This window comes from Pelmatolapia mariae, linkage group LG18, assembly GCF_036321145.2.
Source record: "Pelmatolapia mariae isolate MD_Pm_ZW linkage group LG18, Pm_UMD_F_2, whole genome shotgun sequence".
NCBI classification, from domain to species: Eukaryota; Metazoa; Chordata; class Actinopteri; order Cichliformes; family Cichlidae; genus Pelmatolapia; species Pelmatolapia mariae.
In genome coordinates this window covers 12,346,486-12,373,761 of record NC_086243.1, presented here as the reverse complement: position 1 = coordinate 12,373,761, position 27,276 = coordinate 12,346,486, and the positions used below count along the sequence as shown (strand labels likewise).

The following is a 27,276-nucleotide window of genomic DNA, read 5'->3' as shown; positions in this document are numbered from 1 at the left end:
GCACAAAACAAATGAAGAATGCAGACCAGCTGCACAATGAGTCATACACATGCTTTTAAATACGTGTGTTGATACACCTAACTGACGCAAGCAAAAGTACTGAAGTGCATTATTGCAGCTGGGTTTCTTTTGACTTACAACATCAGTGCTGCTTTAAGAGATGCTGGTGATTTAACACATGCAATTAACTCATAATGAGCAGAAAATAAAAACCTGGCACGAGCTTTGATATTTTATCATCTTTATGAAAGCAAAACGGCAGTATGAGCGTTGATAGAGTACTCGATGTAAGTAAGCATGTTATGGATCAGTCACACTACACGCTGTTGCCTGAGTGGCGACACGTATTGTTCAGGGGAATACTGCAGTGGCTACCTGCACTTTATAGTGGTGCAAAAAACAAAACAAAAAATGGTTGGCCTCTTTAAAGCAGGTCTTAGTTGTTAAGGATAACATTTTGTGTAGCTGCAACATACGCTTAGGGTCTCCCATAAGTCTCTAAATTAAGAGGCAAACACTATGGTTGGTTGGTTGAGTAAATACAATAAAAGTGCCGTTGTTTGGCTCGAACAGCTAATGATAACTGGTAGAAAAGTAAAGGTTAGGACAGTCTATTGGCTAGCTAGAGCTAGGATAGTTGTGATGCTTATGAGTTTATGCAAGATAAGATAAGATGATTCACCTCTGAAAACGACAAATCGAATCACAATGGTAAATTAACAGTTTAGAGTTCAGTAATATGGCCTCATGTTACAGTCAGTTTTCTGCTGTAACTTGATTTCATACGTGTCCTGTATACACAAAACTAGGTTTATGAAATCGTGGAGAGGAATTGAGAAAACTAATTTCCCCAGCCTCAGTTTTGTGGCCGTTTAACCCTGGCATAACAAGGTTTCTAATGAGCTTGTTCCCTAACGAGCTTGTACATGAGAAAAACGAACTTCCAATGCGACCTGGGAGTATCTCAATTTAATGTAACAGTTAAAATAGGTGAGTAATTCTTTCCGAATCAGGTGGTGGGCAGGAGGGAAATCTGATTATGGACCTGCTGTTTTTATAAACAGTGTTAGGGAGACCAGATTGCCACGGTACATGTGTTTTCTGTAAGTGCTTATTTACGTTTCCATGAGTGACCTGGCTTTTTAAGTGGATGCACGCTGAATCCCTGACAGGGAAATTATGAAAACATGAGTAATGTCACAAGCTAGTCAAAGAAAAATGAGAGTGAGGCAACTTTAAGGACTGCACTCCACCCAAAACAGCTCCAGTGAAGCTGCTAGGTGGCAAACAAAAGAGGACTGCACATGTGTGAAGGTGGCAAACTGCATGAGTGTGAATGAGGAAATTGCTTAAAGACCAAGTGAGAGCTGCCAACTTTCCATGATTAGAAACATTAAGAGGAGGTATTCCAAGGGCATAAAAATTAATCCATTACATCACGTCTCTGCTGTTTTAAAGGCCAGGATTCCTGAACACTAATGCAAACCCCTTGACCAAAGCCATGACATCGCTCTGACAAGATGTGCAAACAGGACACATGTGAAGTTTTGTCATCTAAACAGTGCGGCTTGCTTTTAACAGGAACAGGTGGACGTAGTTCACAGAGAGTTCACGGACAGACTTTAGCTCCTCTTCGTATGTCACAAGAGAAACAGCAGAGGAGAAACATCCAGATCAACAAGAGAGATGGCGGCGTTCGGACTATCAGTGCCTTCAGGTACCTTTAACTCGGCTAATAGCTTGGAGCGCAACAGCAGTTGTTCTGCAGTGCCGCAAAAAATAAGTAGAGAAAATGAACTGATAAACAGTTGAATAAGCTGAGGGAGTTTCATTCATCAGGGAGGAAAATGCCGAAAAGACACAGAGAGAGGGCCGAGAGACCTTTAAATAGAACTGAATCCCTGAGAGCGCACAAAAGGAATCCAGCCTGTCAGTAAATTGGTAATGTCAGGAGGCCAAATTGAAGTGTTGATTAGAGGCTGTGCCTACAGCTTCCTGAACAAAGAATGAAGGAGACGAAGATTGTGGAGGATTATCTTGCTCTCATTCATTACTGCTCTCCTTCATTACAAAGCCGGGGAGTGATTGGATCGCCCTGTTAATAACATCGGACCTGTGGGCCTCACTGTGTGTGAGTTTGTGTGTGTTTGTGTGTGTTGGTGGCAGATTTAATAAATGAAAACAATGCTGTTCCGAGTCATCAGAGCCTGAACACTATCAAAATCATTCCTCTGGTTTATTTTATTTATTTATTTTTTATTAAAGTGGAAAGATTACACACGCACCCAAATAGTTTTGTGCATTTACCTACAAGTAAAGGCAGCAGTCTAAGATAATATTCTTCTTCTATGTCACCCAAACAAGGCTCCAGTGTCTGGGAAAAGCGTGGCTCACAGTCATAGTTTTGTCTGTGGCAGCGTTAAACATGGGATTTATGGGTTTGTAAAAGGCAACTGCTGAGCTTTCAAAACTAATTTTGGCTTCTAAGCTTCTCATGCTTGCATAAATTTGTCTGGTGGCTGGTGCTGCGCTGCATAAGAGGCTGCAAAGCAAAACTGATTCACCTAAAGGCCTTTCCCCGGTTTAAAAGTAGACTTTTAAAAGTTAATTGACGAGGACTTGTGTGTTTCTACAGTTCTGTCTATACCCTTTCCATTAAAGGATGGCATCTTATGCTGGCTCCATGTCCGAAGGAGCGCCCGGGTCGCCTTCTCATAAAAATTCCAAAGGCCGTCAAGTAGCTTCACCAAGTCTGAACATGTACAAAATAACAAAGCTGTCTCTCTGGGCTTGTTCGTGTGGGCCATGCACACCTGCTTTTAGTGACGATGCACACCGTGGCTCTCTCCATCGTTGTTTCGGGTATGTTTGGATGAAGATGTAAGAACCGTTAACTTAAAAGTGACCCCCTGTGTGAATGACAAAATGCCATCACTTAATAAAGCCTGCAGCGTTCTGTATCCCATGCCGGGGAAAAAAAGCCTTACGAAACACACATAAAAGCTCAGGATGGGACAGACAGGGGGAAATGGATCAGTCCTGACAGAGAGGCAGGATAAATGGGGAGATAATCAGGTGTGAAATCACAGTGATTTCTTTCTGCAGTAATTCAGTCTGTCTCTCATCTTCTCTCAGCATGAGAGCCATTTCTGTTTTACACAAAAACCAACACAACTGATAGCAGAACTTTTAACACGCATACTGGTGGTACAGTGGGGGAATGTTAACGCGCCGGCTCCCTTGGCTATGTGACTATTCACAGATTCACAGGGAAGCATTCAGCATTTAAGACTTTTCTCCTCGCTGTAGACTACTTCATCTTTCCATCCCTGACTGTGTTTGCCATTAGTTAGCTGTAGGAAAGCTATAATTGTGCTTTTAAAGTTGCAAAATGCCACCAATGTTCTGGACAAGGTGAAAAGTACAAGTGTAACACTTCATCCTGTGTTGAATTAAAAATACCTCTTTGCCCGTTATTGACCTTTTTCTCCGGCACTAAGTTACACAAAATTAATGTCAAGCAGCTCCTACATTAGTAAGAGCAGGTGTGCTGGTCTTAGGGGTGTGTAGATCGATACGAGCCCATTAATGTGATGGAATCAATGAAAGAAAAAAGAAATAAACAGAAAGAAGGAAAAAAAGCAGCCGAAAAAAGAAAGTGGGAACAGAAAACAGCCAGGAGACACATACTCGCTGCAGACACGCAGTACAGTTCAGCAGACACGCAGTCATTCTCGAGTCTGAAACCATCTAAAAAAAGCCAACTCGAGTTAATCTGGTTTTAGAAGTAGGCAGTTAATTTGCAGTGCAGCTGATCTGCTTAAATAGTCCACTTATTTTGAGAAGTTCAGAAGCTGAACCAGGTCACCGCTGTAACTGAAACACTGATGCCGGACTTGGGATTCTCAATTAAAGTTGTATAATCGACTCGGGCAAAGGCACCACTCGACAGCAGTTGAGCTGTTAGCCCCGGTAAGGTCATTAGCTATTTTAAGTCGACTAGCTTAAGCCTGGAAAAGGTTACCCCAGTTTCTCTCTAAAGCTCTGTGAATGAAGCTGCATAAAAGCCAGCCAGTGGTTATTGCTGTGAGATCATAGATTATTGCATTTTTAGGCCCAGTAACAGCTCTTGAGATAAGCTAAGTACACTGATAAACAGCTGTACACTGATTATTTTAACTAAATATTTTAAATATTCACACTGATTAAGATTAAAAATGTCAAATGTCGTTATATGCATTAGATTGTGTTTGAGTATGTCTAAAAAACTGATTCATATTCCAGCACTTGTCCTTTTACTAATCAGACCGACGTTTGCCCTGGAGCTCTTCATTAGCACCCGGTTTCAGCGCTGCTCCATGATTCCCACATCATCTATCAGTTTATGTGACCAGAACCGACACCAGTGGCTCGACATGACTTTCAATTTGGCCCTCGTTCGCTCTGTACACCTCCCGTCTTCTTCATCTCTAATAGCGCTCCTTCCCTTCTTTGCCTTTTATCAGCCTGTCTCTGTCAGTCCTCATTCTAGCTGCCAATCTGTGATTATTCCCACATTTCAGAGCTGTCTCCATCGCACTTTCCATGCACTTTTTTTTTTTGCTATATTTATCTGTTCAGTTCTCTCTATTCTGCTCACTTTTTCTCCTTCCTCACTCTTGTTGCTTTATTAGTGCCTCTTTTTTCTTAAAGCTTTGACACTAGAGAGCATAATAAAATCACCATCCTCACTTTTTAGGCTCTGTTTAGTTCATGTTCTCTGTTTGCCTTTTATCTCTTGCATGTCGCTGGTTTCCCCTCCGCTCTTCTCCAATTCTTTACTTTGTCTATCTCCGTTTTATTTTTTTATGTTTTCTATGCCTCTTTCTTCTCTTCTTCACTGCTCATCTCTGCTGTTAAATATTTGATTGTGAGCACACTGAGATGACACCACCGTTCCCCGCTGCAGCCGAGGGTGTTTAGATCTCAGAGCAGAGGATGGAAAAAGAAACATGAGGCACTTTCAAACCTCCATTTGAGCTTTTTCTGTGTCATTTAATCTTGTTTTGCAGTTTCAGAGCGTCCAATCAGAGGTGTTCTTAATATTATATATCAAGAAAGGCAGAGTCCCAGAACATATCAGAGGCATTCAGCCACCGAGGACATTTAATTTAGGCAGAACAGTTGTTGACGTAGCTTCTTCTGAGACAATTTGCACAAGCTATTAAGCTACTGCGTAGGCACTACAAATTAGCCACTAAAAAATTTGCACAATTAGCAGTGCAGGTGCAAAAACAAACTGCTCTCTCAATTATGGATGATCAAAATATTTGGAAGAAATTCAAAATCAGTGTCGGGTTGTTTAAAGAAAAGCACAAAGTATAACTTTTCTTCTTTTTTTCCCCTCTCCCACCAGTGTGTGGGCTACAAAGAAGCTGCTTATAGCTAAATGTGCAAAGGAGCAAACACTTCGGGGGAAACGAACGAACAAGACAGAGAAAAACAAACCAGTGATGCATGCAAATGTGACAGTAAAAAGCACAGGGAGACATATCAGGGAACCATAAAGAGCAGGATGCAAGCCTAAGGCTGGCAACCAAGTTAAGCTAAATCACCAACCCAGTGACCCACATATCACAGCCAGCAGTTGGTGCGAAACTCCACGCACTAGCTCAGGAAGCTGAGTCACTGCTCCAAACATGAAAGCTCATGGTTCAGATACTGGCATCCCGTCCATCGATCCTGGAGTGAAATTTACATGCAAAAACCAAATAATAAGGAAATTAACGAGCGCTAAAGTACCCAAATTAAAAATGTTGGGTTTAATTTTATATGCTGTGGTTTTATGACACCCACCTTTAAATTTCCCACATGCCACAATGCTCGACTTCACAGTGATCTTTGAAACTACTTCAATAGAAAGTAGTCATTTCCTTGAGGACGAGTTGCTTTTCTGTTTTCAAAAATAAACATTTCCGTCCTTTTACCGACACACAATTTTAAAAAACCCTCACCGTATTTTAGCGCCTGCAGAAATCTGAGACAGGAATGCCTCAAAACCGCAGCAGATCTAAGAAATCCAAATCTGCATGACTTAATATCACAAGGGGGGCAACTGAGTTTGTGCCGACTTTGTTTTGATCTGATAAACCAGAACTTGAACAAAAACTGCAATTATTACTATAAAAGCTCTGGAAAGGTTAAATATTTTCTACTAAAGAGTGAATTCCTGATGATTTATGAACCTAAAAAACCAGACATCAATTAAAGTGTTTCTACTGACAGACAGTGTGCTTTCTGGGGATCTTAGGGTGCCATGATCTTCATGTAAACAACCCAGACACAACTAAGACCGCTGTTGTGAAGTTCTAGTGAGTAGGTGGCTGCAGCTGGTTTAGGTCTGACCTGGAGTGTGTAAGCTCATGTGATGCAGACTAAACAGTAGGGGAGAGGGAGGGAGGTCAGGGTGTCAGCTCTCAGCTGGCTTACAGGAGAAAGAAACTGGGTCACTTCACGTCGACAGATCTGCTGGAATGTGAATAATCCTGAATAAGCCGGCAGTTGTGATTTTGACTGTGAAGTATAAATTAATGGCAGAGAAAACCCTGTGGTAGTGCCAGTGTCTGTGAAATGCTGCAAAAAGAAAAGTTCAGCATTTTAATATTGTATGCAGACATTTATCAAACTAACATAGACAAAATCTCCCATGTAACTGTCATTCTTTTAACCATTTCTTGCTACTTTCTAGGTTAACTATTGTTATTTAAAAGGGGGCAGCCTCATAAGCCTCTTTTGGCTTCTAACCTCTCCTGCACAATGATTCATTTTTTATCATTTTTAATGTGTTTTTGTGGCCTTTTGTGGTTTGTGTTGCAATACCAACAATACCAGCTTTTTCAGCTCAGAGAGCTGATCAGCTGTGCGTCTGTCACACATCCCCTACTGTGCAAACCCTTCTCTCTCGCTGCTTTTGCGCTCTGCTTCCACCCTTCTCCTGATAAAACTTCAGTATGCTCGCTGCGACTTGCAGATGTTATCCTGCTTTTACCAATTCTCTCAGCTGTAACCGTCTCTCTTGGGTTTTCTTCCATTCTGTCACTCTCCCTCCCACCTTATCTGCTTTTCCCTTTTTTCCCCCCAACCTTTTCAACCCTGTTTTCCCCTTTGCTTCCCTCACAGCCCATGATGCAACAATGACTGGTCGGCTTAATTGTCTGTATGGGTAAATCATATGACAGCTGTTGGACGGGGGAACTATTCAGCCACGTGAGAAAACCACGAAGACATTGGCTTCACCGGCAGGAAAGAAATTCTGGACAAGTAACTGTAGTGAAAACCATCCCCAGAAATTGCATTTATAAGCTGATAACAGCAATATGTGCCCAGAAACTGCATTTAATTATTCAGAAAAAAAAGGAATTATATTCTGGGTGGTTTGTAAATTAGCTGTTAAACTGCCAGATTTTGCAGTGGTATTCTGCATAATATGTGCTGGAGTACAAAGACAGGAGAGAAAATGGCACATATCAGGGCTAAAGCTCCCATTTTAGCTAATCAAAGTGCCACTAATTGGCACAATTATAGACACAGGACAAGAGAAAGCCCAACTATGAGCGGAAGAAAAAGAACCAAGGAGAAGGAGAGTGTCCTTTAAGGTTGCAAAAAAATTAGCTGCATATGTAGTTTATGTAACATAGCATCTATTAAGTTAAATATACTCTAACTGGCAAACAGATCAGGTCACATGTTTATGGAGGAAGCCTCTGAAGGAAGAGGGCTCATATGTGGAGGACAATGCAGACTGAAGTTCATGCAGCCTTTATTTGCGTTAGTGTTTACTACACACACTTATCCGTTTCTGGTCGCTTTGTGCACTCTTACAAAAACTGCCATGAGCCCGAAGTGCTGCTGGCTTCATCGCTCTCCAGTGTGTCACTGCAGGAATGGGAGTAATGATCTCAGGTGGAGCAAAATGACGATCACAGAGCAACAGGGGCCTGAGCCGGAGTGATGAGAAAAGCAAACAGGGTGACGTGAAGACGGCGCACCAACAAATCTCTTTTTAATACCCAGCAGTCGCGTTGTTTCTCCCCTCCAACAATAATTTACAAACAACCCAACAGTGGCTTCTCATAGGTCGGCTCATTAGATACAGTCACTACCGAGCGATTACCGTGAAAAAAGAAAACAAAAAGATGAAACAACGTCTGTTCTCCGGCTGACCACACAATCACGGTTTGCCGTACACACAGACACTCCTTTACTCACAGGCAGACAGCAATTATGACTTCATTCTCTCTACTCGAGTCATCTGCAGGGCAGACGAGCCGATTCAATCCAAAACTGATATTGAAAGAAGCTGCCGCACAGACTGTAATCACAGCCTGCCCTGCGTCAAAGAGACCCTGCTTTAGGCTATTTACTTCACCTTTTCACTAAACCCTTGAAATATCACTCACTGCTGTCTTTGTTTGGAATTCAGAGCGACGCCTGGAGCGCTAATAACCCAAAACGACGTCTCAGCAACAAATGAATGGAATCAGAAACCGAATGAATTGTTACGGATTTGGTAGTCCGAGTGGACTTCCCCTACCTTAGGCCTCTCTCAAACACGCTTTTGTTTCCGTGTGTTTGCGCACACATTCGCATGAGATTTCATTTACTTTGTTTGGGAAATTCTGAATGCATGGCTGTATAATAAAAACCGTATTCTAATAGGAGGTAAAAAAAAAAAAGCTGTGACTGGTTACAGTTAGTTAGATATTTCTTGCTCACTACAACCAGTGTCTTCCCAAGATCCCCTGATTTTTTAGTTTTCTTCATTCTGTTTTGTACTCTGACCAGAAATATGTATTTTTTTTAATTTCATGCTGTGTCAGTGTCTATCTCTCATACACACATCCCAGCCGGCTTGTGACGATGACCCTCTACCCTCCTCCCTGCATTAAGCTTTACACACAGCCAAACCTCATTTCACAGCATGAAGGCTGTAAGATTGTAGAAGCGAGTGCTTTAAAACGGACTCAATATTCTATATAAATGAAAAATGTCGGAGGTAAGGTGCTTTTAAGCAGTCAAACAATGTTTAATAGTGACAGGTTGGAGATTAAAAGATTTAAATGCACACATATAACAGGAGTTAAACTGAAGGATAGAAAATAATTACAGTTCAGACAAGAGGGGTTTTTTTCTGATTCATATTCCAGTTGGCCAGCTGCAATTTTAAGGCAAAAAAAACCCAATTTAAAGCTGGAATTACGCCTGTTATTTTTTTAGAGAAGAAAATGGGCTCTTGATGTCATGGTGTCCCTGGAGAGCAGAGAAGTTTTGACAGAAAAAAAAATTCAAACAGAAATTTGAGATGATTGGGCAAAGAGAAATGAGATGTAACAAACTACAGAGAGCGCCGGGTTTTCCTTTCAGATTGCTGTTGGGGTTACACACAAAAGCACACCCTGTTGTGAAATCAAATAAGACCCACAGGGCTCAGCGAACTAAAAGGCAGGGAGATTATAAGCCTGTTGTCACAACACACCCTTTCCCTTCCTGGCAGGTGTGTGTTCATACGTGTAAGTGTCCGTGATGTGTGTCTAAGTGAGCTTTTAACAAGATGTTCAAAGCGTTACTGTTTAGACTGTGACGGGGGAGCCTGTCTCTTCTCTTTTGGCGCGCACATGCAGACAGTGGGAGAGACTTCAGAGATCAAAGAAAACAATCACAAGCAATCTGTTTACCCAATCAAAACCAAAAAACCTGCAGAAGAGTATTTTAAACTACTCTTTTGTTTCATGTGTGCACCACATGTCTGCTCTGCCACAGCAATTTGAAAGACACCGTTAGCTCATGATACACTTCTACAGCCAGATGAACCGTTCAGTGCCGGAAAAAAGGCAAATCACTGAAAAATATAACAAAATCAACCCAACGCATCCATCGCTAACATCTGACTGCTTTGTTAAAAAAACACCTTCTCTGTCTTTCTGAAATAACTCAAGACTCCTCTCCGGCTTCAAGCATCGCTAACGAAAGCACTTCAATTTAAGAAGAAGAAAGAAAAAGAAAAAAAACACTAGAAATTGCACACTCAAACCGCTGAGACACTAATGCTTTCAGTACTGAGTACTGAATAATGAATGTTGCAGAACACGTGGACTCCTTCCAGTGGTACTCAAACTAATTTTCACCCTGTTTGCTGCCAATGAAAGTGTGTCAGATTTGCAATCTCAGAAGAGTGACACAACAAACTGAAATTCTTACAACACCACGAAGGGATGCGTCGTATCACGACACCGCCACATTAGTTTAGTTCAGTGGTTTCCTTTTTTTCTCTTTTTCTTTTTTTTACATCAGGCATTTTTTTGTAGGTAGGTCATCTAAGGTCATGTGAATATGAACTCTGAGTAGTCTCCATTACTGCTGGATTATGTTCATAATGTGTAAATAGTCACCAAAAAGCGATTACTTACGATCCAGGCCGTTGATGTACTTCATGGATATCTCACAATGTCCCCACACGGCGCTGACGATGGGATACAGCTTCTTTCCTTTCAGTCCTCTAAATGCCACTCCTAGATACTGTCCATCCACCATAAAACTTAAGGTCCCTTCGTCCATGTCCAGTATCACTAGCAGAGAGTCCGGAAGGGTGAACGACTCCTCCGGCTCCAGGAAACAAGGGTAAGAGGGCAGTGAGCTGTGTGCCCTGTTCTTACTGTCGTGGTAGAGCCTATTACGTCCCAGATCCCAGCCCCAGGACTCGCAGTCTGACCCCACTAACGCTGTGTAGCCAACAGAATGCAAAGGAGCTTCGGAGGTTGCCACTCCAACCACAGCGTGGGTGCCTCGCTGCCGGACAGGCCAGTTGATCTTCCATACATGGAGTCCCCTCGTGTATCCGACCCGCCCCCGGATGCAGTCCGTGCTCTGAGCGACAGGGTGGCGATGAAACGTTAACTTATCGTCCTCTTTGATGAAGATGTTAAGCGACCGGTCATCGGCGTTCCACGCGTGACGGAGTTGAGTCTCCAGTCCAGCGCACGGCATGTCCAGTAGGAGATCCAGCCTGGGAGGTTTGAAGAAATCTGGGCCCCTTAGCTCAGGGTGCTGCCGGCGATGAGTCAGGGGTCGGTAGGATGGGGAGCCACCGCTTTCCCCGCGACCATCTACTGATTTAATGCTGCCAGAGATTTTTTGGCCCATGGCTGCGGTGCAATGACTGACAGAAGGAAGAGGAAGAAGGGGGGAAGGAGGCGTCGCTGCAGGTGGGTTCTTGCACGGAGCCTGACGTTACCTCATCAATGCAGTGAAGCTGAGGTGTGTGTTTCTAACTGGAGAGTGGTAAAGGGAGATGAAGGTGGTGTACGAGAGACCTGTGTGATCTGGTTTCATGCCACAGATTTCTTCAGAAAGACAGAGCCGCTGTCACTCCTGTTGAGAGAAGCACAAGAGGAAAAATACGTAAATAAAAGCAGAGGTATGAATACCAGTCGTTAGCAGATTTCAAAAAAAGAAAGAAAAAGTAGAGGAGCTGAAAGAGAAGCACAGTGATGGCAACGGGTGGCAAAACTTATTGTTTCACAGATTTTATGTGGCTTTGTTTTCAGAGAAATACACAATGAACAGGACAATTACTGGCACAAATACCCATGTATTTCCTCTGACTCATCATGCATCCTCCCAAGAAAGTCATGCGCTTGTGCCAACACACGTATGTTACCGTGCAAACATTGCCCAGTTGTGCAACATAGCCCAGATCTGAACCTGCCACACTCTCATTCTGTTAATGCAAATTTAATGGGTATTGCCTGAGTCTGCAAAATTATCAACAGAAGGCAAACAGAAAGCACAAGGTAATAATTTATCTCCAATCCTCTGTGTAACGGAGTTGAAAACGTCAGCTAGTCTGCATGCCGATGCGTTTGGTAAAATGTGATGAAACGTGGCTCCAGTTCAGTCTTTGACGCTCATGTGTGTGACACACATAAAACAAGAGCGAGCTGTAACCACAGTTAATACTTTCATTTTTAGGAAACAATTTTCGTTTTCATTGGTAAAATCACTTTCCACTGTAAGCGCTTTAAGTTTTAGTTTAGATTTTAGTTCGTTTCTTGTTATTTCACTTCCACTTTGGGAATCCAAATCATTCATTTCTCTCACTCCGGTCACCTCATTATAACATTCCCGTCATATTTCGATTTGATTTACGCACATCTAAATAAATTGGAAATTGGACATCTAAATAGACAAAAAATTAACTTGTTTATTTGAGTAATTATTTTTAAAGTTGTTGCAGTAAACGAACTGAAACCCTTATTTCAGCCTGCGAAGCTGCTACAAAGACACGATTTCTCGTTGTCACACGCACACAGGCAGGTTCGGTGCACTTCAACCAACGTAATGATCTCTTCCTGGAACGACAGCTTCTGCTTCCTGTTCACAGGAAAACAGCCACACTTCATGCAAACGGGGAAGTGAATCACACAGCTCCCTGCATGTCTGCTGCTTGTATTTACCTCATCCTGAATAAGCCACAAAGTGACTGTGTGTGTGTGTGTGTGTGTGTGTGTGTGTGTGTGTGTGTGTGTGTGTGTATTAAATGAACTGACGCTTCTTCTGGTAAGAGTGTCTCACACTTCAATACGAGCGATTCACACCTTATTTACCTGTCAACACTGCGCTGTGTTACAAAAAAAAGCGACGGCACAAAAGGCAGCTACCGAAGATCTAACCTCGTTCTGCTATTGACTGCTGTTATTTACAGTTTACATGAGAAACTGCTCTGCTACTGTATCAACATTTCTAAATAGGGTCTATTGTCTCATCTTTTTACTCAAACTAGTTACTTAAGCCTAAAAAAAACAAACCATTGAGTTAAAAAATATTTCAATAAAGTACATTTTTACAAAAGCTTCTCAAACTCTGTTTTGTTTTGTTTTTTACTGCAGATTAAGATTGGGGACTGAATGGCAAAATAACTAAAGGTTAACAATATCAAAAAAGTAAGGTATAACTAAAAACAATGGTGAAAAACTCTCAGCCATCACAGCTGAAATGCCTCACCCCAACCCTAATTCCAACCTTTTAACTCCACACAGGATCAGTCCAAATGTCGTCATTTTCCCCAAAGTCCTCACACCCGAGCTCTAAAGCTGGTCCTCAGAAAGATATTCCACAGCACGAATACGAGCGTCTCATTTTGACCACATGCATTTTCCAGTTCTCTCTCTCTCTCTCTTGCTCTCTTTCTTTTTTCCCCTCTCCGTGAAGGTCATGGCACCTACCAGCCACGCCAACCAATGTATGCCACTACTCAGTTCACTCCTCAGCATGAAACGACTCAGCGCTCAGACACACACACACACACACAAACAGACAGAGCACAGACAGCTGCCTCAGTGTGTGTCATCACGGCTGGCAGGTGGGTCAAGGGTGGACGCTGCATGGAAGATTTCAACAGTCATCGCCGCCAAACCTCAGCCAAAGAAAACACCACATAAATTTGTACGCTCTCTCAGCGTCTTTATACATGTGTCTCAGCTGGTTCAGTCTGGCACGGCGCGTGGCATTACGGGGCCGTCATCAAGGAGGCACTTGACCTCTGACCTCCATATCGTCACGGTCACCGTTGCATAGTAACCTCGCAAGAGGCTGGTGTTGGGCTGGCATACTGCTGCGAGTAGCAGCAACATGCTTCTACCATCTGTTGTTTACTTTCCCTCCCTCCATCTTCCTCTTCTCCTGCTACTGGCTCCTTTAAGACTGCACTCATCCCTTCATGCAGTCAGTTAGAGTTAGGCAGGTATGGAGTGGACAGCAGCTGACGTAGTGCTACGCACGTGCCAAATACACACACATGCAAAAGAAGGCAGTTTTTTTTCCTAATAACTCCATGATTATTGTTTGATTAATTGGTCAATTAATCATTTGATCTATAATGTCACAAAATAGTACGTGTTTGTGCACCACCGCTATTGTGGTAGGAGATATCAATTTTCTTTTACAAGTTTAAATTAGGAGTTTGATTAGCTTTAATATGGAAGGAATATGCAAAGGTAGGATAGGATAGGGAGGATCAGAAGAGAGACTAGAAAGAAAAACGAAGGGAAAAAAAGCTAAAACAGACGATCGGCAAAGTCGTCTTTAAGATATGAGACAAAGAGAAAAAACTATAGAAACTAGAAATTCCACTAACAGCGAGGTGAAAAGTTGGAAAAGAATGAGATAAGAAGGCAGGTAGAGGGCAGTGCAGCTGGTGTGGGCTGGCTTCATCTGGCTTCTCCTGCTGTACCACTAACAAGCTGCAGCCACCTGGAAGCTTGGGGGAGGTGTGTGTGTCTGTAAGTATGTAACATTGTATTAGAGGCGTGCACTGTGTGTGCGAGTGCGTGTGAGTGTGTCGGCCTGTCTCACGGACTGTGTTTCATTTGAAACTGTCCAGCAAGCTCTGACTGGGCAGACAGGCTTTGAAGTCACACACACACAGACACACGCATGCAGGGACAGCTCACACACAGGGAAAGGAAACTGCTGAGGAACCTCTCACTCATACTGCACCACCCTCTGAGAACAGACTAGAAATGTCTGTGGGCTTTTCCACAAAAATTACGCCAAGAACCCTGAGCGCTGTGTTTAAATATAAAACTGTGATTAACAGAAACCGAGTTGTCCCGAGTCTTCAGCATAGTCTTTAATGCGGCGGTGTTTACTGTGAGTGTGCACTCGCTTGGCAGTTAATCACGGATCTTTAAAGAAACGACGCAGAAGTTTACAAAGGATAACCGCTAATAGCTTCCTGATTATCGGTTCATTCATGAATGTCTAGCCTGAGAGTCACAGCCACCTTTAGACAGCGACAGCAGAATAAATAATACATATTATCACATTATTATATTCTTTGGAAATCTACTTACTCACCTGCCTTGCCACAAACACCACTTATATCTGTCTGTTTAATATAAGGAGTGTAATCAGCAGCTGGTTAGTTCAATAGTTTTTTTCTTTTCTTTTCTTTTTTCTTTTCTAACTATACAGGCTGCTCGCTGTAATTTTCTATCAGGGGCGTTTTCAATCTTAATTTACTTCATCTGCAAGAAAGCAAATTAGCCTATTTGCCAAAATGCCAATTTAAGACATTCTCATTCATTTAGAGCAAAAGGGTTATGACATGCAACAAAGCCAGACTCAATTTCAGTCAAACAGATGCATTCATTTAAACACAATGAGCAGCGAGCTGAAAGTTCACGTGTCTGTTTCAGTTACTGAACAAGAAATTCAGCAGCTTCCTCCTGACATATTGAGGTGTCTGTTTTTTCCCTCTGAAGGAATATCAATAGGTTGGCTTTAAGAAAAAAAGAAAAACAGTTAAAATATCTATTAATTATTCTTTAGTGTAAAATTCACCACGCAGCGCCACAGAAGTCTATCAGGAAACACTGTAAAGCTTTGGAGCAGGTAAACAAATTTTATGTGTCTCATGATTTTGTTCTGCTCAACCCTGCTTTGCCTTTTTGTTCGAGGCCCAAATGTGAACCTTGCCTGTCACTCCAAATTACCGCAACTTTGCATCATTCTCGTGACGTCTGAAAATGAATCACAAAATGGTCACTTCTTCCACTTTCCACTCCTGGGAGGACATCTGGGCACAACAGCGTACAAAACCAGCACTCACACACAATCCCAAACACACATTTATAACATACAGCATCTCTTCATAGCAACAGCTGTACCCACTAGATTAAACAAACTACCATCCTCTCTACATTGCTGACATTCATTCCTACTGAGGGAATCCCTGGGTAGATGAAGATGCCAGAGCCAGACATAAACTGTACCGTCTGGCTCCTAACATGATGTCAAAATACAGACAGAGACAGTGGACTGGGATTTTAAACTCCTCCAGCTGATGACACCTCTGGACTTATTAGGCTTCTGCAGAAAGAGACGTTACCACTCTCTATCGCAGTCGCCCTTTGTAGGTTTGACCCTCTCGCTTTACTGTCTCTTCACACAGCTGTTTTCAACAGCTTTCCTGTATTTGCTACACTCTCCTTAAATTCTCTCTCAGCTCTCATTCCCGCTGCATCACCCATTTGTCTCTGCTACCCTCTTTCTGCCTTCCAGTACCAGTAAATCCAGGGAGACTAGCAGAACTGACGCCCTATCAGTTTGTAATGGCGTTTAGTGTGTGGCATTGCAATGCAAGCTCAGCAAGCAGAAAAAGCACAGGTTGCAAAACTCCGGACATAGCTGCATACTAGTGCACATGCTCACTGTCACAAACACTCTCTCACAGATAAAATTACACATGTACCGTGAAAGTTAATGGCTGCCTTTTTCCTTTTCCCGTTTTTTTTTTACTGTATCTCTGATGCATTGCTTTTGATGGATTCCCACTTGCTCTCCTTCTTTGTTCCATCACTGTGTTAACTCTTTACTGAGTTAACTTTACAGAGACGCTGTCTGGAACCACGTTCCCTAATGAATCATGTTCCATCTCCTACATCTTCCTCCTCGGTTCACATTAATCTGCTCTGCTCTTTCGCCTTAATATTAAACAGAATCACGGGTGATTTAGGAACTGAAACTGATCTACTTTCCAGCATTATGAAACTCTAAAATGCAGAGGATGTTGTCTGCTTCTAAGCTGCTATGCTTCTTCCATGCCTGTCGCAACACCTTAAAAATCCATGGCACCCTAAGGGAAGACCATTAGTGCTACAGTGATTGAGCACCCCTTTATGGACAGCTATGCAGAACCTATTCACCCCTCTCTCACAGACATATGGACACACGTGTCCACACTCAGACACGGGCTTGGCAATGCCATACATAAAAGCTTTCTGGGACAGCTGTGGCAGATTCACAACCCCAGCAGTAAAGAAACTGCATCAAAGTCTGTGTGAATATGATGCAGTGCTGCTGCCTCGCTCACGTAGCTGAGCCGCTTCCACTAGTGTGATGAAACGTGTCACACCCACACAAGTGAAAGCACAACCCAGGAATTTTTGAAAACATATATACATATATACTTCATATGATGTAATGATGTCGAAAACTCTGAGTCACAGATATTCTGTTTATACAACTACAAAACACTGGGGAGTTTTTTGGGGCTAAAAGTTTATTAATTAGTCAACCTGCAAAATGCGCATTTAGAATTCTAATAAAGGAAAAACCCATAGCAGCATGTTAACATACTGACATGCTGACGTACAGGAGTGATGTTACCCTTTTAGCCACACTAACTAAAAATTGGATATGGCTTCTGGGCTTTAAAAGTGACATCATCGCTCAAGTGTCGGGCATGTGTATTCTTTTTACTGACCAGCAGGAGGCGACACTACTGACTGCAAACAAAGCTCAGCACTACAGAAGCATATGGGAAAATGACCTCCAGCTCCCACGATCTGTGAAGCCATTAAACTCTTTGCTGGTGACCTGATGGCTAGTTTCAAGTCTTAATGCACACCCCCATTAGTCAAAAAGGACAATAATGCAATGCACGCTTTAGGGCGGGCCTAACATTGTGACCAGCTCAAGGCTTCACTTAACAATTGATGTCTGGAGGACGTCTAGTTGCATCTCTTAGATGCAGTTTATGGCTAACCCTTTTTGCTAAGCAACATTTGGTAATGAGGATAAACCTCAAAATTCAGCTGATAACAATGGGGCTGTCATGAAATAAAAATACTGGCTGAATTACATTTTTTGATCTAATGATGGCAACCAAAGCTTCATGGCATTTCACTCAGTTGTTTATGCCATCTGAGTTAGGCAAACGTGCTGGACCAACATCCTGACATTTCCATCTGATCAGCATCGTATAACAACTTGTTATATTTGAGATTTAGACACCTGGACTAGCAAAACCAAAATAATGGAAACTGCATGTTTTATGATTGAGACACAGCTCACATGGTGCTCTGCTCGGATATCTGATTGAGAAAAGTACACACACACACACAGAGTGAGAGAGAGTGAGAGGGACACAGCATGACACTGAGAACCCTCCCCACTGCTCTTAGTTTTTAAGAAGAGAAAGACAAAAAAGGAATTACAAAATCAACAAAAGGTGTCAGAAAATGTTAAATAGCAGCGGCTGTGAAGAAGTAAAGCTGCATGGATCTGGATCTGAGTGAAATAAAGAGAGCTTAAGGGAGCAAAAAACAATGGAAGGGTTGGAGGAGAGAGAAAACAGAGGTCAGCAGCTGACAAAACAAAAGGATAAAGTCAGAAAGGAGAGCTGCTATCTCTCTATCCCAGAATGGACTACACAAACACGCCCTCCTGCCCCAATCCATAGACTAAACACAACAGTGAGAGAAATGCTACTGCGGAGCGAGCAGTCAGGTGCTCACAAATATATAGACAAACAATAGTGTTTAAAAATAGAAAGCAGGATCTATCTTATTGCATGTGAGCAGGGGGGAAATCCAGAGGTAGTTTATCTGAGAACTCGCAACTGTCTCTCTCCCAAACAAAAGCTGACCCCCCTCCACACACAGACGCAAGCAGACACACTCAAATACACATACACACACAGGGGTATCCCAGCTGACCAGCTGAGACCTCGAGACCATTAAGAGAATTAAAAGCGACAGAAGGTGAGCAAGAAGAGGGAGAGCCGGAGGGAGGAGAGGCTCAGTGTGAAGCAGCATCCATAAGAGAAGGAAATGTTTCCAGCAAAAGCAGCAATGCGTAGGCTCATCACCGTCTCCCGTAAACATGATGAAAAATGAATCACACTAACAGCGACTTTTAACCTTCATCGTCTATCCCTGTATGAACTGTCACAAAGAGCACTTCATCGCTCTAAGGCTGCTCTGTTTCTTCCACAAGTACACACACTCCTGAAATAGCAACAATCTCTCTCAGCGGGATATTTGAGCAAAGACACACTTCACCTTGTAGACATCAGATCAGATCAAGCTGCTTACGGGGAATCTCCAGTGACTCTTCTCACAGCTCAGTGCGCGTAGCTGTTCAGCCCGAGTCCATGTTCAAATCCGAAAGGCAGGCGAAAAACAAGCTTAAACTCCTCCAGCCAGTCGCCGGCAGCCAGAAAACCCAAGAAGACAGGAGGAAGAAGCAGCAGCAGCAGCCGGCAAGTCGGACAGACAGAAAGAGAGCGAGAGAGAGAGACTTCTTTCCTCTGAGAGCTTCCCACCTCTCTCTCTCTCTCTCTTGCTCCCTCCTCCTCCTCCTCCCTCCCTTGTTCCCTCCCTCTTTTCTCTCCCTGGAGCTTATCTGTCCTGAGGCTATCACTTCTTTTCTTACCCCCCACCTTCCCCCAACTCACTTGTGCTCGAACTCCGACGAGCGTTTCCAAGGCAGCACCGTCACGATTTTCTCCGCCGCAATTCGCAGCTCCACACGGACTTTTAGCACCACTCCAGTTTCAGTTCCCCTTCAGCCTTTCCGAGAGGAGAGCTGGGGGTGGGGTGGGGGAGCGGGAGAGAGGCCTGAAAGCCGATCCGTTGATCTAATCAAGCAAAGTTACCAACAGCAACCAGACCAGCAGGCAGCTGAGAGAAACACCCGGTGTACACCCCCACCCATGACTCCCCACTTCTCACAAAGAGCTCACACAGAGCCAACCAACCACACCAACCCCCGCCCCGACTGCTGGAGCCACACACAGACACACATGTTCACGTACACATTCACCCCGACACGTGCCGCAAACACCACACGAGCGGATCATGTGCACATTTCAGGCGATAAGGTGAGAAAGGCAGGTCGTGTCCTACGTGCACAGGTACGTGGAAAGCTACAGTTAAACACACGAGGGTAACATTCTTGCAAAAGCCATTAAGCAAAAGATTAAAAAGAAGGTTAAAAGAATAAATAATTGTTTCCACAGTGTTTGATTACTGTTGCTGAGTACCAAGTGTTCCTTTTTGTCCACTTTCCATGTGTGCAATTAGCGCATTAGATTCAGTGCTGTCTGGGTGATGACCCCCGCTCTCTTTTGTTCTGCTCTATTACACTCTGTGCCGGCTGCTCTTTCCTGTTGTCACCTCCTTTATCTGCCCACAACTGCAAATTACAGCATAACTACTGCATAACTCTGAGGTGATGCGATGACTATGTTCATTTATCAGCCTTTTCCTGCAGCTACATCAGTCAATTAAGAAGTCAGGAAAGTAAATAGAGTACTACAGACAAAACACAAGCACATTCCAGAAAGCTCTCACACAAGCTCCTCACACTCTGTCCTCGGATCTTTCTCTCATCACCGTGTGGCATTTAGAAAACACGGCACACACGTGTTTGCTGACTCACACTCGCAGACACATTAACACATATGTAGTCGTGTGGATGTGCAATCCTGCAGGACCGGGGCCCTGCCAGCTCACTTCCTGTATGAGCTTCCTTTCCCCAGGACTGGTGTGACCACCGGGGAACTAAAAAACCCCACGACAACACATCTCCCACTGTATCATTACATCACATGTCAGCTCAGGCATTCAAGCGCAATTTGCAATAACAGAGAGTTGTGTGAGAGTAAATCTTGGTTTGTATGACTTTTGTTTTCAGACATCTACAACTAACAGTGAGGTCACGTTTAATGAGGAGTTCGTGTACAACACCACCACCCCACAACGAAAACACAAACGAGACTTAAAGGGACAGTTCAGAGTTTTGGGGACTATATTTATTGCTTTGCTGTGAATTTAACCATTTAATGCATTCACTGCATCCCTGGATTTTACTAGACATTACCTGATATCTAACAACAAAGACTTGTATGATGTTAGAATGCACCAATTTGTTCCAAGGTGAGAATAATGCAGGTAGCAGTTCAATACCAGCGAACGAAATATGTTCTACCCAGACATCTCCTCTCACCCAGGGCAGGGCGTGGAAATACTTCAGTATTGAGAACACGTCTGAAGTGGATTGCCCTCTTTCGTGTGGACATGTTAGAAATAGCAGTTTCAGAGAATGTGGGACAATGTCCAGATCTTATTATCCCTGAAATGTCTATATTTCATGTGTGAAAATGGTTTTGGTGCTACTGCTGGACGGTTTATGAGAAGGATAGCTGTGGCTCAGGTGGAAGAGAGGGTCGACTGGATTGGTCCCTGGCTTCCCAAGTTGTCCCTGATGCATTGTTCACCGTGTGAGTGTGTGTGCGTGTGTGCGTGTGTGTGTGTGTGTGTGTGCGTGTGTGTGTGTGTGTGTGTGTGTGTGTGTGTGTGTGTGTGTGTGTTAGATAAAGAAAGAGCAGATTAGATTACATGAATAGCTTTTGGATGGGTGCTATTTTTTGGGTTTTTTGGGGGGTTTTTTTTGTTTGTTTTATCTAAAAACATTCTGTTATGGGGTTGAATCAGGAATTCTTCAGTCTCTACAAGATGTTCCATCATTGTTAAGAGTCAAGGAAATGTCTGGCAATTACGCCCACTAAACCAGCAAGTTGCTGTTTTACACATTAGTTATAGATTAAAAGAGATATATAATAGTAAACCACAGTCACACAGGCCTGGACACCGGTCAGTGACCCCCTGACAACCTCTGGTCACAAGGGAACATGTGTAATCCTTAACTAGTTGGTGAGTGGTTCCTGGCGGTGAAAATGACTGCTTTTTGGTGCTACATTAAAAATATTCTGGTGACTGATTTCAGCGCTACAAGTCTGAATTGGTCACGTGTGTTTTGCATGGAAGATGGCGACTGGTCGGCAAAGACCTGCAAACTACTCATAGAACGTTAGTGAAAGTTAGAAAAAGTGTGACAAATCAAAAACAGAGAATGTTTGCTTTAAAATAGTAGTGCCTTACCACTGCAACCTATTTTTAAAAACTTTTATTTTGAAGGTGAACATTCTCTTTTTCCAGTTTGCGCCGTCACTGTGTAACTTGCCTACGCTTAAAAAGCCTTTAAAATGTTAACATGAACATGGCTCAGAGTGATGAGAACTACCACACACACACACACACACACACACACACACTTACGTTAGAGCCAGTTAACTGGCTTCATTCAGGCTGGAGGTGGAAAAGAGGAAATGTACAGATGTGTATAAACACACTGGGGGCTATGGATCACCTGAATGGGTCACAAACATTACCTTTGCCCTACACAAGCAGTGTTCATACGTCTGCATGTACTCAAACCAGCGTTTTAACTGACTTGCCACTATTCTAAATACCAGGTAAATGGTTTTGAATGTAAGCACTCACTGTAGGCTAACAAGGAAGGAGTGAGAAAGTTAGGTCAGAAATCTGGGAAAGAATCTGAGATTCCATTTCCACAGAAAGCTTTTTTGTTTTTGTTTTTTGATGGAAGTGTATCTGACTTTGGAATTTCCCCGTGTTTATTTTTAGACATACTCACATGAAATACAGTGAAACTCCTGGTTGCTTAATTTCTGCAATCCTTTGTATTCTGTCATCATAGTCTAGGATCAGCTGTAAACACAGTGCGTCAAATCACAAGGTGAGGGTATATTTTCTTGTTTATTTAATTTATGTACTTCTAATTTGCATTTAAAATACAAACCCCCAAACTCAGCCCCCTAATTCTCGTGGCTAAGAGGCTTTTCCGGGTTTTAGTTTTGGGAGGCTTTGCTTCAAACCAGTGATCACAAAAATTGATTGCATTTGTCCAGCATGACAGCAATAACATACTGTATGCAAAATCCAAGAAGGACCGATAAAGTAACATTAGGTGTTAAACACAAAATCTTTCTTTTATTTTATTATACTATATAGAGATTTCATTGCTTAAGTAATTGTGTCTAAACCAAGGAAATGAATTGCCCTGAGTTTGATCACTTTAATGTTTATCCTGCTACAAAGAGAAATGTGCAGGCTAGGAGGATTTCTGTTAACTGCTTTCTATATTTTCTGCATCTCAGGGCTCATATCCATCAACGCCACTGAGTAAATTGTCAGTACGCTTCACTAAAACAAATTCTTGCATGTTTTTCTATTAATACACCACAAGACTGACTTCTGTCATCCTAAATAAGAAACCAAAGAAACTGTTTGACATTACAGCTTCAAGCTGAGGACTGCGGTACATCCCCCATCCCCTATTGGACCCTTTCGTAAATTGCCCCTGATTTTCTGCCTCAAGGCACATCCACTCTAAGGGGACCCCATGGGGTCTGAGGACACATGTGTGTGTGGGTGGGTGTGCGTATGCGCTAATCTGCAGGACAATAAGGGCACTGTCCTTACCCCACACAATTAGGGCTAGGGGCTTCACAGCTGAGCATCTTATTGACAATAGAAACTGGAAGTGTGTGTGCCCGTGCATTTGTGTGTGTGTCCTACCAACACACGTGTCAAACACAAAGCCATCCAAATGTCCACATCGCCCAGGGGGGAGGGATCAACAGAGAGGGGGAGACGGATGGATGGAAGGGGAGAACAAAAGTGGGAGAAATGAGAGAAAAAGGGTTTTGAAATGTGCCGCCCCAGGGTGAAGGGTGAGGACAGTCAAAGGGACAGGGTTATATCTATATCTATAGATATATATATTTGATATAACCGGTAGAATTACTATGTACAGATGGAAAAGCGACAGGAGTAAGGTAATAAAAGTGTGCTAATGTAGGACAGATAAGAGTCAGCTGTTTTATATGGATCCAAATCACAAAGAGGATGTAGTCCCACATATAATCCTTCATAAAACCACAATATGTTATTTTTATTTGGAGTTTTGTGGGAATTAAACAAAACACAGATAATCTGAATTAGTGAGATTTAGAGGTAGGTGGATGCTGTCTGTCTTCTGTCACCAGTCTCTCTGGGCTATAGCTTTATATTTTACAGACAGACGAGAGATTGACATCAGTTTTCCCATATAACTCCAAAAGTAATAAACTGAGATTGTTTTGATTTCTCCTGGAGGTTCTTGGTACCAGTTCACACAACCTGCCATCAATATCGAGTAGTCTCCACCATCCTTTAACTAACCTCCCATCCTTGAACCTAAGGTCCAATTACCCGCAAAATGTCCTCATGTCTGAGGGATGTCCACGTCTTTAAATCTTGAAGGAATACGTCCTTGAAGGCGGACATTTATCGTCCCTAGTGTAACAAGAGTTCACCAACACTTAACTGTCATACTGCGTGAAATAAAAGGCTTACTGGGGAAAAAAAAAAAAAAAAAAAAACGGTGCACAGTTCCTTTTCCCTCTTGCACACATCAGTGCTGACCATCTGAGTACAGCAGGTAGGCGTTAATTCAGACTGGCTGCACAATCAATGATGGTAAATGGAGGCAGCAGGAGGGACAGACAGTGATCTGCTGCTTTCATTTCCCTCCCATATCTCTTTCTCTTCCTCCCTCCATTAAAACACAACCGTACCATGTCCTGTTTCACTATAGGAAAGCTCACTTAATGAGGCACAATCTCAGTTTGCAGTGCACTCATGCAGTTTTCTCCCTTTCAGGCTCCTCACTTTACACCGTCAGTGCCAGGTAGCTTTACTGTCCAGCCTGTACCATATACATTTCTCTCTTTCTAAGGCCAGGCCTGACTGTTTTCTTCTTTTGTAACTTAATTAAAGCTGGATTTCTCTCTTTTTTTTCTTTTTTTTTTAACCTAATGGTATTTCATCCTTCGCAGTGCAAAAGATACAGTGCAATATTTTCCTACTGTTACTATTATTGCTACTTAGTTTAAAGACGGCTAACATGGAGCAGAAATTTCTTCATTCATATAAATTCTGGTAGCAAACTGAGAAACCCAGAATCTGAAAACCAGATTTGTTTGTAAAACATCTGTCTCTATTTCTCTTGGTTATCCAGTACGAGATATTCACGCAGCTCTATTCTACTTGCCGCTCCGCTTTCAAACACTGAAAATTTCAGTCTCAATTTTAACGTTCCTGCTCTTGTTTTGCTTTCTTTAAACCAATTAGCCCCTACACCCTGTTCTGTAATTACCGTTCACCATTAAAACATTGATTGGAGATCTTTGCACAGCACATTTTAAGGCTCAAAACAGTTCAGGTGAGGCTGGAGGTGAAAGTAATGAAAGGTATAGGACAGAAAGCCTCAGGGGTCCCCTGAGGATTAAGTGAAAAGGTTGCTACACCCAAAGGACCCTTTCTGATTGAAACTAGTTTTAATTTTTAATCACCGTAAATAGCTAAACAGCTTCAAGTTCAGTCAGTAACAACAAGAACACAGAAACCAAAACAACATCGGCTCCATGGTAACACCTGGGTAGTGCTGTCACGATCACCTGATGATTTTTGAACAGGATTCTCCAAACCCAGTGTTTGCAGTGTTTTACCTGGATGTTTCATTTCTAAACACCAACCTGAACCTACAAGCATCTCTCGCTATTTGCTGTGACTCGACGAACGCTTTGGAAAAATATCGACAGCTAAACAAGTGTAACAGCGACTCTTCAGTGTTTCCTGAGCCCAAATGGACCCAACATTTGTCTCAGAAAATCTGGTAAGCTTTTCTCGTGTGAGCAAGCAAAAGCTTTTTTTGAATTTTTGGCTCAAAATTTATATAAAGCTTTCATAATCTTCAGGAAGCAGAGTACACTTTGGAGTTTAACTTTAATTTTTAATACTTCATCATTTGTAAGCACTTTTAACATCACTCTGTGAACATTTGTGTTTTTATAACATCTGTAAGACTCAGTTTTTGCTTTTTGTTGTGTCACCTTAAAGTTTTCTAATGCCACACATCACACTGTGTGATTGATTTTTCTAACTATGGACTCCGTGCATGTTTTTATCATTCAGGCATCTTGGCCAGTGCAGACTAGCGCTGCTGATATGAAACAGCAGCAGGAAGCTCACAGGACTGCTGAAAGTGAAACGGTGCAAGAATTAAAAGATGCACTCCAGTTTGCCACTCAGGAGTTGAAGACTGCAAAGGAGGAAAATGCATCTTTGAAGGAGAAGATTGCCGTCTTTGAAGATGCTCACAAAATGGAAGTGAGTAGCCTCCAAGAAGAGCTCAAACTCAAGGATGAGGCACTTCAAAGACTTGTGAAGAAAAGAAGAGCTCGAACCAAAGCCTGGGTAGAACTCCTCCATGAATCGACGATAAAAGACATGGAGATAAACACCAGGGAACAACACTGGAGCAGCAAGTGGCAATCAACCGAGAAGAGCCTGAAAGAGGAGAAGAAAAAAGTGGAGGAGCTCCAAATTAAGAACAAGCTTCTGTTTGAGAAATTACAGGAAAATCTGGACGAATTGAAGGACGTCCTTCAGGTAAGCTGTCTCCGCTATCATTTCACTTTACCATAATGTCATGTTTGGTCCTAACAACTTCTGTCACACTGAGTCACAGTTCAGTAAAATACATTTTACTCTGTCTACATAGGAGCTTGCACCCAATGCTGACCACCAGGAAGAAACCCTGGAAACAAATTCCCATGAGGAAAAAATGGAAAACCACGAGGGAGAAGAGGAGGGAACGGACAAACCAAGAAAGGACAAGAAAAAGCAGGAAGAAAAGGAGGAAAAGCAGGAGACTGAAGAGGACATCGAAGAAAACCTTGAGAGAAAAAGTGACGAGAAGATGGAAGATAAAACAGCAACTGAAGATCTAAACCCAAACCTCTGCCTGGTTCCCATCCCTCTCACTCCCTCCGACTCTTGCCCTTTACCCCCTGTCCCTACACCTCAACTCAACCCCTCTACCTCCTCCAAACCTTACCCACTCTCCCGTGCTCTTTCCTACTCTTCACCCAGCTCTTATTCTTTACGCAACACCCTCAGTCTCCACACCTTCCGCCATCCTTCCTCCCAACCTTACTCGGTCTCTCGTGCTCCCTCCTACTATTTACCCTTGTTTTCCAAACCCGTGCAGCCCATAAACTCTAATGAAATGTTTGATCTGCTTTTTTGTTCATTTTAAAATAAACATGTGAAATTTCATTGAACTTACAGTCTTTGTTTGGATCATTGTTTTTTACCTATAACAAAATATTACAGTTTTGTCCAGAAGAGATTTATTAAAAAACTATAAGTCTCATTTAAGTGATCAAGAGTCTCCTGTCAAAAAGGTTTAACAGTTTATAAAGGTTAAGTTGACAGTGACAGACTTTATTTTAAAGAGCCCCAAGATAAGAAACATGTTGCAGTTAACAAGCAAGAAAAAAGGATTTTTTTATTGTGGCTTTCAGATGCTAAATATCTAAACCTGACATATGGCACTATTAAGACCTTTGAACTGGTGAAAACTAGTAATGAAAAGGCCTCCTACTAGAATGTATAAAAAATGAAGGCATATTAAGCTTCAACTTTTATTCCATATTTGATCTTCTTTCCTTTTAATCATCTACATGTGAGAACAAGACAAAAT

The 27,276-nt window shown here is 42.5% G+C and overlaps 1 protein-coding gene across 7 annotated transcripts in view; it reads right to left on the bottom strand.

Moving 5' to 3' along the window:
• The window catches only part of LOC134617290 (SPRY domain-containing SOCS box protein 4-like), an 82,559-nt gene that overhangs the window by 26,050 nt on the left and 29,233 nt on the right, over positions 1-27,276 (bottom strand). For 4 of the 7 annotated variants that reach the window (XM_063462499.1, XM_063462502.1, XM_063462498.1 and 1 more), the window contains one exon: positions 10,446-11,406. In XM_063462499.1, the coding sequence (XP_063318569.1) occupies positions 10,446-11,178 (733 nt within the window). In that variant the 5' untranslated portion in view covers positions 11,179-11,406. Of the gene's footprint in view, positions 1-10,445; positions 11,407-18,881; positions 19,136-19,276; positions 19,482-27,276 lie in introns of those variants that run through there. The other 3 variants (XM_063462500.1, XM_063462497.1, XM_063462503.1) reach the window with 3 other exon arrangements.